This window comes from Hordeum vulgare, chromosome 5H, assembly GCF_904849725.1.
Source record: "Hordeum vulgare subsp. vulgare chromosome 5H, MorexV3_pseudomolecules_assembly, whole genome shotgun sequence".
Lineage (NCBI taxonomy): Eukaryota > Viridiplantae > Streptophyta > Magnoliopsida > Poales > Poaceae > Hordeum > Hordeum vulgare.
In genome coordinates this window covers 219,668,710-219,680,335 of record NC_058522.1, presented here as the reverse complement: position 1 = coordinate 219,680,335, position 11,626 = coordinate 219,668,710, and the positions used below count along the sequence as shown (strand labels likewise).

Sequence of the window (11,626 nt, the reverse complement as noted above, 5' to 3'; positions counted from 1 at the left end):
GTCGGCAAAGTGATGTGATGTGTTACATGCTAGTTTCTTATGGCTTAGGATCGGGGTGCCGACAGGTGCCTCTTGTTTTCAAGGAGTAGAGATCCAAGGGCTTTTTGACACATCGCTATCATTCAACTTCCTTAGTATCTTAGGACGTGGACATCGAAACACTTCAATACTTTGCTTGGTGGAAAATAGTGTCGTGACTTTTCCCCAGTACTGGTGGAGATATCTCGGATGATCTACTAGGTCCAGTATGGTTGATCTACTAGATGAGTTTGCATAACTTCTCGGATATGTGTTGACAGTTGCGGGAAAGGTCGTGCAGCTGATTACATTGAGTAGGTTCCTAGACGCACAACCTTTGAGAAAAATAAAGGAGAGAGGATAGAGGAGGCTAGGTACCTTGACGGTATTGCATCCAACTTGGATAGGTGATGAGTGAGAACAACAGTTTATGCAAGAATACATAACATAAATATGTACTTCGACATATAGTTGGGGGAATACTTAGCTTCGTTTGCAATGCATAAGTTCATCACCTGGCTTTGAACAAAGGTTATACACTTTGATGTGAGACCCTTACAAAAAATGGTTGCCGGGAGGACCAACAACTGCGCCTCATGGGTAGAACTTGCGAAGATGCTTGATATTCCACGAGTTCAGCACGAGGGTGCCATATTCGGTATCGAGGCGGACACCATCGGGCCTCGTGACTTGTACTACCCGTTAAGGGCAAGCCCACTTTGGTGTGAACTTATTGGATCCCTTCACGGACTGAATCCATTGAATAACAAGGTCGACTTCCTTAACGCTCCTGGCGTGCACATTGCATCTATGATAGGAGCATAGGGCCTGCTAGTATCAAGCGACACAAAGTGCAACCTAGTGACGATCGTTATCGAGGAGTGTGGCATCGTATTGTTGTACCGCTCTTTTGGTCCTCGTCAAATGCCTGCAATCGAGGTGACCCATATGTGAGTTCCATGGGGAGCATAATTTCTCCACCCTAGATGAGGGAGAAAGGTGTCTTGCCGATAGCTCGATTTGTTGTTGTTTTGATTGAGCAAAGAACTATCGGGAGCTCATCAACCAAGTGCCTTCCATGCTTGTGCATCTTGTCAAAAGTTCTCATCTTAGGCCCGCAACACTTCAGCATTTTCCCTCTCTACATGGTCGTTGCTCATTGGGTGAGCAATTGACGCAAACAGACCTTGGCGCTGACGTCTCAGCAATTTTGCATGAAGGTGTTGCTGGTGAATTGTGTGTCGTTATCGGTGATGACCCTGTTGGGCACACTAAAATGGCAGACTATTCCTCTGAGAAACTTGAGTGCTTCTAGTGGCGTTAACTTTCTCGCTCACTCATTGTCAGTCCACTCCGTGAACTTGTCGACTACGAGAAACAAGAACTCAAAGCCCTCGGTAGCACGGCTGAAGGGCCCAACAATATCGAGCCCCCAGACTAAGAATGGCCAGGAGAGCGTTATGGTTTGAAGGGCTTGTGTGGGCTGATGTGTTTGATTAACATGGTATTGGCCAGCTTCACATAATTTTACCACTGTCGAGGCATCTTGGAGGGCAGTCGGCCAATAGAAACCTTGTTGGAACGCCTTTCTGACAAACTCCCGTGACATGATGTGTGAGCCACATACCCCTTCATGTATGTCTGCCAACAGCTATTGTCCTTCCTTCCAGTAGATGCACCTCAATTTCACGCCGTTTGGTCTCCTTTTGTAAAGAATGTTGTCCATGAACTCGTACATACTCGACTACCGGGATACTCTTTTGGCTTGTTCTTGATATTTGGGGAGGTCTCCGGATTTGGAGGAATCGGATAATCTATTGCGCCCATGACGTAACCAAGGGCTCGATGACAAGGACTAAAGGAGTTTCTTCTGTCGCGGGAGCACAATCTTCTACGGCAAGGGCTGTTGAGCCCACCAAAGCGTGTTGCTCACTAGCAATTGTTCCATCGCGCCCGACAGCTTTCTTGGCGACCACTGGTGGCTCTCCCGGGAAATAGTCGCCAGAGTTGACCTTCCTTTCCTTGGCTCGTCGATCTGATATTGCGTAAGTAAGATGTGGGGACCCCGACTTACGAGTCAAGATCGCGGAATGAACGTGCTCAGTGATCCCAGAGATCAATGCTCACTGAACACACAGAAACTAAATAACAAGAGTCTTACATCCATACATATTGTTTGATACAAATAATGACTATTGCGGTTAAGTCTAACATATATAGGGCCTTGAAGGACGACACACCAAACTTGACCAGTAGCGGAACTACGGGTTGAAAGCGTGAAACCATGCCATTAGCCTTAACCAATAGGCATTCTGACTGGGAAGCGTCCTAGCTCACAGGAACATCACCAAGGTATTCTTCACCATCCTCTATACTCTCTTACGTGGTCAATGAAATAACTAGTGGCAAGCCAATGAGTACTTTGAATGTACTCGCAAACAAGCCATGATGTGGATAAGGTAATTGAATCCTATATGAAGTATAATGCAACCTTTGTGGAAAGAAGGTTTTATAAGTGTATAAACATGGTCATGAATTTAGATAGTCATGCATCAACAAGTAAATAGTTATCATAAGAACAGGTTACAAGTATCAACATAAATATCCCGAGGACTGAACACTTCATGTTCATCCTCCATGTCAAGTCACCAAACTTGACCGAGTAATCACTTTCTAATGTATCACCTTTATACACACGCACACTTGACTTATGTGGAAAACTCTAGACGTAGTTTAAGTAGCACCACCCAACTGTCCTTGACCGTGGACACGTCTATTCGAATAGTTTTACAATTTGAGGTAAGTCCTCGATCAATGCCTTTCCCCTGACGACACTAGACAAAGATTCCACTTGATTGGTATCCAACCCACATGATGTACGTTTTATGAGCACCAACTCTAGACCGTATCATCGATGCAGGGACCAACGGTGTGCCCGGAACACGTAAAAATGGCATAGTCGTCCTACCTGGCACGCCCCCATCACGAGAGTGAACATATCACTCCCGCCACAAGTAATGCGGGCTCCTTGCTAGCATGACGAGAGTAATCAACACAACCCCATCCCATAAAGGGGTATCATAGTCGCACATGTAAGGTTGGGACGGTCGACAGATCTTAAATATAATTCCATTTCCAAAACCACTCACACAAAACATTTCCGGGTACACCACTCACTACAATAAATAATGTCAAATATGACTCCCTATATTGGTCATTGATTCGTCATTGTTGTTGTTTATTGACCTTTTTTGACCAAATTTACAAGGTCGAGAGTTGGCCGTCAAGAATGAACAAACTTGACATTTCTAAAATTTTGGTCGTAGATCTCTATTGACCAAAATTTTAGTTTGGTCATTACCATTTGCGTGAGCCACATAGGATCTGATGTGGCTGTGCTAACATGGCATTGCTAGTGACCAAATGGAATCATCATAAATTACACAGCCCAATTCAATAATCTAGTCTACATGGGCCTCCACCAATACTATTTTATTATTAAAAATGTCTAAATTGTTTAGGCTGATACATTATTTTGCCAAAAACATGTATATCTCAGGATAGACCCATTAAAAAACAAGTACAATACTACACATTAGTTGTATATATTTCATTTCAGTAGCACATCACATGAATTACAATACATCATCCATCGACTCCTCTACACATCAAGGTTCAAGGCCCAACAAGTGCACAACGAAATAGTTCTAGAAATGCAGGTGTACAGCAATAGGGCCCAACAAGTGCATAATCACACATCAACATAGTTCGACAAAGATTGGATGAGAAGCACAAGTTTTTGTTGATCGCACATAACATTAATGATAAACGAAGCTTCTTGTTCCCTCCTCGTGTCCTGTCCTCTACTTCTTCTAGGTTCTTCAGATCATCCTGGTAATTCAAATAATCAAACATAAGAAAGCATACAAAATAATCAAATATTATAATGTACAAGTAATAAATAAATTAGAACTATTTCATCTCTAACAGTGGTAGTGTATTAAGCGTAAAAGTTATATAATTCTCTCATCTTCTGTTACATAGATGCAAGATTAAGGTGTCAACGCTATGTAAATATAATTTCTCTCATATTCTATTACATAGATACTACTAGAAATCAACAATCAATTTGTTCAGGACAAAAATCAGTAGCATTGGTGAGGCTACATACATCTTTATGGTGTCAAGTGACGTCGCAGATTTTGCAAAATAGCCTTAGCTTGGTACATGTATGTAAAAAGTATATGTACTGTTATGAAGGAACACACCGGATTGACATCACAAGGTTCCAACTTTAGCACTGGTACAACTTTAACACTGTTATTTCGATTTGTTGATAGGACGACATGTTGTGACATTACTTTACTTTTTCTTCCTTGCCGCTGTGTATTTAGTTACTGCATGCTTGCTATCATTTAACAATTAACTGGTTTCTCAAATATAGCATATGCATGTCTTGTTTTCTGGTTATGGGTATTGGATGGTATTGTATACCTTCTTTTTTGTAATGTAATGCTTAGCGAATGTTCCATTATTTTTCTGTTACCATTGTTGTTTGAGCACATCCTACCCATGCTAATTTTCTTAATTGTTATGTTGTGTGCAATAGGATTAAATCTTGGATCTGCTAGTGGACTTTGGGAGTTTGCTAGCCAGCTTGGTGACTCCACAATTTTTCAGTATTTCAGCAGGCCTTCGGTAAGTATTAAACGTTAAACTTTTATCTTATGTGTACATTTATTTGCTTACAATTGCTATACATGTATAGCTGCTACTAAATAACTCATCCTAAGTATGATGTGAGGTTAAATAATCAAATAGCTGATATATTTCACTTTCAACACATAATTTGTTAGATGGCAGATCGTGCATGGATGTATAGTGGTTGACATTATGGTCAAAAAGTCGATATGCATGAACGACTCTTATTGGTACTTACAAAAAAATTTGTTTACATATTTGAAATTAGTGGTTCAGAAACTAACTATTGTAATGTTGCATAATTTTTTCATAGACCATTTTAAAGGAGATGGGAAAAGAACTACCACCGGAGCTACAGCCACGAGAAAGTTTCCAACCACATGTAAGTAAATGATTTCCTATAAGTAAATAAGAGTGGAGTTTCTTTGCCCATAACCTTCTCAGCATACGGAACAACCACCCAAGCCTTCTTTCTTCTCGCCCTCTTCCTCTTCCCAATACGGAACTCCCGCCATCGCCGCCTGCAAGAAAAAAATGATGATAAGGCTTAAAAAGCAGACCAAGGAAACTAACATGATAGAGCATCAAATACTAATGCATAGATAAGGCTATATACAATGAGCCACATATAATAAAAAAAGGGTAGGAGATAATAACCGATAATAGGTTCATGCATATATACCTCGATTATAGACAGGTAATCCAATACTTTGTATTTCCTTCTTGGAAAGATTACATCCAGTTGCTTGATAAACATTGCAGGCCACTACTTATCCATGCCTATATTGTTAAGCAAAATTTCTCAAAACTGGTGAAAATGAGTTATAGAATATCAATTCACAGGCTATACATCAACTCTAGCATAAAGTACTTGGGCTGAGTATAGGTAACTAAGGAATAATAAATTGTGTGTCATTATGGAATCACATATTTTATGGCATTGTCTACTGTTCTGAAAGAGCCACAAAAAGATGTTGGTTGCTGCACCAATCCATTGGTTAAATAAAATGAGAGAAATTTGTATAAACATTTTGAAGCATTAAACATTGAAGAAAATATATTATAGCAGATTATAAGCTAATGTTTCTATTTGCAAAATAAAATAAGCTCAAAAGAAAAATCATAGTATGCTTGAGAAGGTATAAAGTATAGCAGTGCTGGAAATATTAGACTGCAGACTACAATCATAAGAATCTGAGTTTATTCATAAGATCAATTATGAGGATTAAAATGGAAACATGTTCTGGTAATAACTACGTACTTTGTTTATTGGTCTCTATTAGGATGGGCAAGACATCCATGAAAATAGAACACATCCAAGTACTAATATCTTGGATAATACACAGCCTAGCATTGCTTGATGAACGACATGAATCATTCCATGGTCTGGAGCATATATCAATAATCCTCCTTCTCGCTTTTTGAACAGTAACATTCAGAAGTCCCCTCAACTGCATTATTTGCGAAAGGTCACTTATTTCCTGATATGCTGAAGTCCATATATGAATTGGGAAGCTATGCTGATATGGAACCAATACACTACTTGTTGGACCAGTGTAGCATGCAATAAGCCTGCACAAAATAAGGCAGCATCCGTTAGAACATACAGAAGCCATCTCATGTAGAATATGGAAAATAAGATATATGTCACCTTGATGTAATACATCACTTATATGCAGTACTACAATTCATAAGTAGAAAGAAGAAAACAGGGATGCTTCGAACAGCCGACATGGAGTTGACAAGCACGAGCTCGGAGGCTTCTTCTCTGCTATGGGGTAACGCTAGTCAATAGATGTATACTGTCGTTGTAACCGCATATCATGCATTCTCCCTTTTTCATGATCTGAAATTCTGGCAAGAAACTTCTTGGGATTAACTAAGATTTTGTCCTATTTACTACCATAGAATATTCGAATCCCAATAAATTCTTGCCTTTGTCCCGTTTTCATGAGCAGCCAACATATTCTAATTCCCTTCCCGACCCATGGACCTAAACTACCTTTCTACTCTCTCCCCCATAATACGAAAGCATGTAGTGTCAAAAAGCTTTTTGTTAGTCTCTCTGTGCCGGAAAACTTATTTCTAGATCTCCCTGTGCAAGCCACCCACACAATCGCAAAGCGAAATGCTTCCTACACCCCACAAGCAGGAACGAAAGCTGAAACTTGGCATCCGGAGGAGCACGGATTAGAGCCATCATAGATAGGAGTAAGAGGAGGCTGTACCATCTCGCCAGCGAGGAGGAGGCGTCTTCAGCAATGGACGACGGCGGCGGCAAAGAGGGCAGGGAGGCGGCGACGCGGCGACAGATCCCTGAATGGAGACGGCGTGGTAGATCTTCTTGCAACTTCTTCCATGGTGACGACTGCCACTGCCTTGTCGCCGTTCTCCTTGGGGCACAGGGTATCGTGCCTGGGAGGTTGATGGGAGAGGTGGAGAAGTGAGCGCAGGGGCCTGTCGTGGCGAACGGGAGCACAGGGGGTCTGGTGAGGGGAAGGAAGGCTGACGGCGGGAGAGGTGGGAGGGGAGTCGAGGGGATGGGTCTGGACTCTGGAGATAGGGTTAGGGTTACGTGTGTGGGGAAGGGACTTTAGATCGTATTCAATTAATGGGTCTACTCAAGTCCGTACAGATATTGCATTTAGGAAATATAGATCCATATTGTTGTCTCTAGTTGTATATTTTGATTGCAAAAAAGAGGTGGTTCAACCGTATATCTACATCATTGTACTTGTCGATGGGACGTGGTTTCGTTGTATTTTCAGGCACACGTACTATAAGTTTAGGTGTATTTTTTTATGAACATGCGGTGCAAAAGAGCACTTGTGCAGCCAATCGGCAAGGTGCGTCACCTTGTATCACTGAACGAACATATATTTAACAAGGCAAACATATTTGACTTTAAAAATAAGAAAAGAAGATATGTATATCGAAAGGGCTCCCACCTCTCTACTTCTATACAAATTGCATGTGGGTCGCCATTGGAAAACATTCAACATAATGTGTTGAAAAAAAATTATATCTCCATACTTCTTACGTGAACTTTTACAATAGTTGTTAAAATGAGCCATGAGTTCATGTTTATGTTTTTATTGTCTCAAACACCAAGTTAAGGTACCCTATACCACCTTTCAAAAATATGTATCTAAATAAGGTCTCCAAATTATGAGATTAGCATGGGCTCATATATTTCATTTTGGTAATTATATTGTATTTTATAAAATATTCAAGATATTAAAATGAATAATTATAATTTATTGTTATTTATCTAATATCATTTACTTCATCCATATACGTATAAAATAATTTTTTGCTCTCTATACATGACACATAGGAAAAATTGATGATGTGTCGTCGAGTCACCTCCACACATATGTTTATGATCTTATATTTGGTCACGGAAGCATTGAAATGTGATCATAAATAATTCTACACATCTTAATGATCATTTTGTGCAATGGGATCATGACCTAATGGACGTAAAAGGTCATAACGTTATGGGCTTTGGACCCTCTTAGACTTGCCATGACTAATTTCAGAATTTTGGTCATGGATCAATGACCAATTAAACCACCTCATTATTTTTGGTCATAATTGAGCGTTTTTCTTGTAGTGACTTCTTTCTCAAGTGGTCATCCATCTCAACACCATCACCCTCGGGCATTAGTGGCACCTGATGACCCACAAGTATAGGGGATCGCAACAGTTTTCGAGGGTAGAGTATTCAACCCAAATTTATTGATTCGACTCAAGGGGAAGCGAAAGAATATTCTAAAGTAGTAGCAGCTGAGTTGTCAATTCAACCACACCTCAAAGATTTAGTGTGTGCAGCAAAGTATCAGTAGCAAGGTAGTATGATAGCAACAGTAGCAACAGTAACCAGTAGCAGCAAAGTAACAACAGCAATAGTGACAGGAGTAGCAGCAAAGTAACATAGCAAGGACCAGTAGTAAAAGACTCGTAGGCATTGGATCGGTGATGGATGATTATGCCGGATGTGATTCATCATGTAACAACTATAACATGGAGAGATAAGTAACTAGCTCCCGTTCGTCAATCTAATGTAGGCATGTATTCCGTATGTAGTCATACGTGCTTAGGGAAAAGAACTTGCATGACATCTATTGTCCATCCCTCCCGTGGCAGCGGGGTCCTAATGGAAACTATGGGATATTAAGGTTCTCCTTTTAATAAACAACCGGACAAATGCATTAACACGTGGTGAATACATGAACTCCTCATACTATGGTCATCTCCGGGAGTGGTTCCGGCTATTGTCACTCCGGGGTTGCCGGATCATAACACATAGTACGTGACTACAACTTGCAAGATAGGATCTAAAACACACATAAATTGGCGACAATATAATAGGTTCAGATCTCAAATCATGGTACTCGGGCCCAAGTGACAAGCATTAAGCATGGAAAAGTAGTAGCAACATCAATCTCAGAACATAGTGGATACTATGGATCAATCCCCGTCAAAACTAACTCGATTACATGATAGATCTCATCCAACCCATCACCGTGCAGCAAGCCTACGATGAGATGTGGGGACCCCGACTAGCAAGTCGAGTTCGCCGTGCCCAGTGACCCCATGGATCAAGGTTCACTGAACACAGATACTGAATAATAGAGTCTTACATCCAAGTACCGAAATTATTACATCAAACGACCAGAAGGTCGGGTTCAAGAGCGAGGCCTAAAGCCAAATTAAACAGATACATCGAGTAGCGGAAACTCGTAAGGGCTAAGGGGTGCCCATGCCATCAAGCCTACACCGACAGGCATTCTGACTTGGAAGCGTCCTAGATCGCAGGTCTGTCTCCGACGGCGTACTCGTCGCCAAACTCCGGTCCTTCCATGTCTGGTCAATAATATAACCAGTGGCAAGCCAATGAGTACTTTGAATGTACTCGCAAACAGCCCATGATATGAACATTGATAGTGAAGAATAACAGTAACATGTATCTTTGGTGGAATGCAATTTGGTGGAATGATCAGGTATATGCCACAAGTTAAAGATTTACTCTTGAAGAACAGGTTACATATATCAACATATCTGCTAAGGGTTGAACCATCTGGGTTCACCCTATATGCCAAGTCATCGGACTTGTCATAACCTCAATGTATTAATGAGGGCTAAACCATCCGGGTTTACCCTATATGCCAAGTCACCAAACTTGGTCATTTTATTACTCTCATAACAACACCTTTTTAACACCACACACACCTGGTTTATGCGGAAACGCTGGACGTAGTTTAAGTAGCACCACCCAACTGTCCTTGACCGTGGACACAGCTATTCGAATAGTTTGACACTCTGCAAAGGTAGTACGCTGGACCCATGAGAAACGGGAAACTTCCGTGTCATCCACGACTCGCGGTATATCACATATACCCGAGGTAAGTTCCCGATCATCATCTTTCCCCTAACGATACTAGACAAAGAGGTCCACTCGATTGGTACCCAGCCCACATGTTGTATGTCTTACGAGCACCGACTCTGGACAGTATCAATCATGCGGGGACCAACGGTGTGCCTGGAACTCATAATAATGGCATAGTCGTCCTACCTGGCACGACCCCATCAAGAGAGTGACGACAATCACTCCCGCCACTAGTAATGTGGCTCTTTGCTAGCACCGACTAGAGTAATCAACAAAGCCCCGTCCCATAAAGGGGTATCGTGGTCGTACTGGTAAGGTTGGGGACGGTCGACACATCATAAATCTAATCCCATTTCCGAAACCATACTCACACAAAAACACCGGTGCATCACTTCACCAAAAGTGATCACCAACTCATAATCACATTTTGTTCTGTTTCACGATTTGCTAATTCATCTTCTTTTATTTCATTTTTTAAATACTACTTTATTTTATTTGATGATCGAATCAATAGGGTGACCCCAGCCGCATTTTTATACAGATATTTGTTTTTTATATGTATTTTTAGTTCTATGCTGGCATTATTTGTACACTTGAATGCTGTGAAGGCTGATCGGCGACAGGGCGACAGAGAGGCATGTCACATCACCTCGTGTTACATGCAGACGCAGTGGTAGAAACAGCCCCCCTAGATAGACGGGCCGGGATCAAGTGACATGCCTTCTGACAGTCACGGCGTAATATGTGCCTTTCCATCTAGCATTAGTTGCCCATCCAACGGACAGCAGCAAACAAAATGTAAAAACACAGCACTTAGGCCCCGTTTGGATTAGCGTTTCCGTTAAAACTAATACAGGTGTATAAACTTACACCCAATCCAAGCAGGCCGTTAGTAATTTTAGCATGGAGACAATCCCGCAAGCAACAATCCAAAAATAAAAACTGGTTGATACTAGTAGTATTTTTTACACGCAACGGAAATTATGCATTAAGGGCTCTCCATATTGTACAAAATTTTTTTAAACATGTTAGCAAGTTTAAATATTTTTTAAAAATTAAATAGAAACAACTAGATTAAACATGTAGGAGCATCATAAACTGAAAACTCAACAATTTTATAACACTAGTCATTACAATTCATAAGGGCATTTTTAAATTTGATCCATAAATTTTTTTCCGACGTCAGTCCACGAGGAAATTGATGCCCACGGTTTGATAGGACAAGTGGGTGGCGCAAACATATGCGAGCTGTCAGACGTCGCTGCTTCATTGCAGATGCCGCATACAAAGGAAGTGTGGCCAATCAGAGTCTCACAAATCCCATCTTTGGTGTGGAGTCCTCATTTGGGGTGTCAAACACCTCTGCAAAGTTTGAGCTGCATTGGAGAAACTTTGCAATGTAGAGTTGTTCCAACTCTTCTCTGGACAGAGAGGGTTTTGGGCTCATTAGGTGCACTTCCCCACCTTGGATCAAGGTGAGATTTTATGTGAGCACCTACTATGTCTTGGGAGGGC

At 41.2% G+C, this 11,626-nt stretch overlaps 1 protein-coding gene across 1 annotated transcript in view; it reads right to left on the bottom strand.

The window, feature by feature from the left end:
* Positions 1–3,587: 3,587 nt before the first annotated feature.
* The window catches only part of LOC123396520, a 122,913-nt gene continuing 114,874 nt past the window's right edge, over positions 3,588–11,626 (bottom strand). The window contains exons 2-5 of the mRNA XM_045091437.1: positions 6,948–7,310; positions 5,981–6,291; positions 5,156–5,240; positions 3,588–3,909 (exon numbers count right to left, since the gene is read on the bottom strand). Of these exons, the coding sequence (XP_044947372.1) occupies positions 3,900–3,909; positions 5,156–5,240; positions 5,981–6,291; positions 6,948–7,310 (769 nt within the window). The 3' untranslated portion in view covers positions 3,588–3,899. The remainder of the gene's footprint in view (positions 3,910–5,155; positions 5,241–5,980; positions 6,292–6,947; positions 7,311–11,626) is intronic.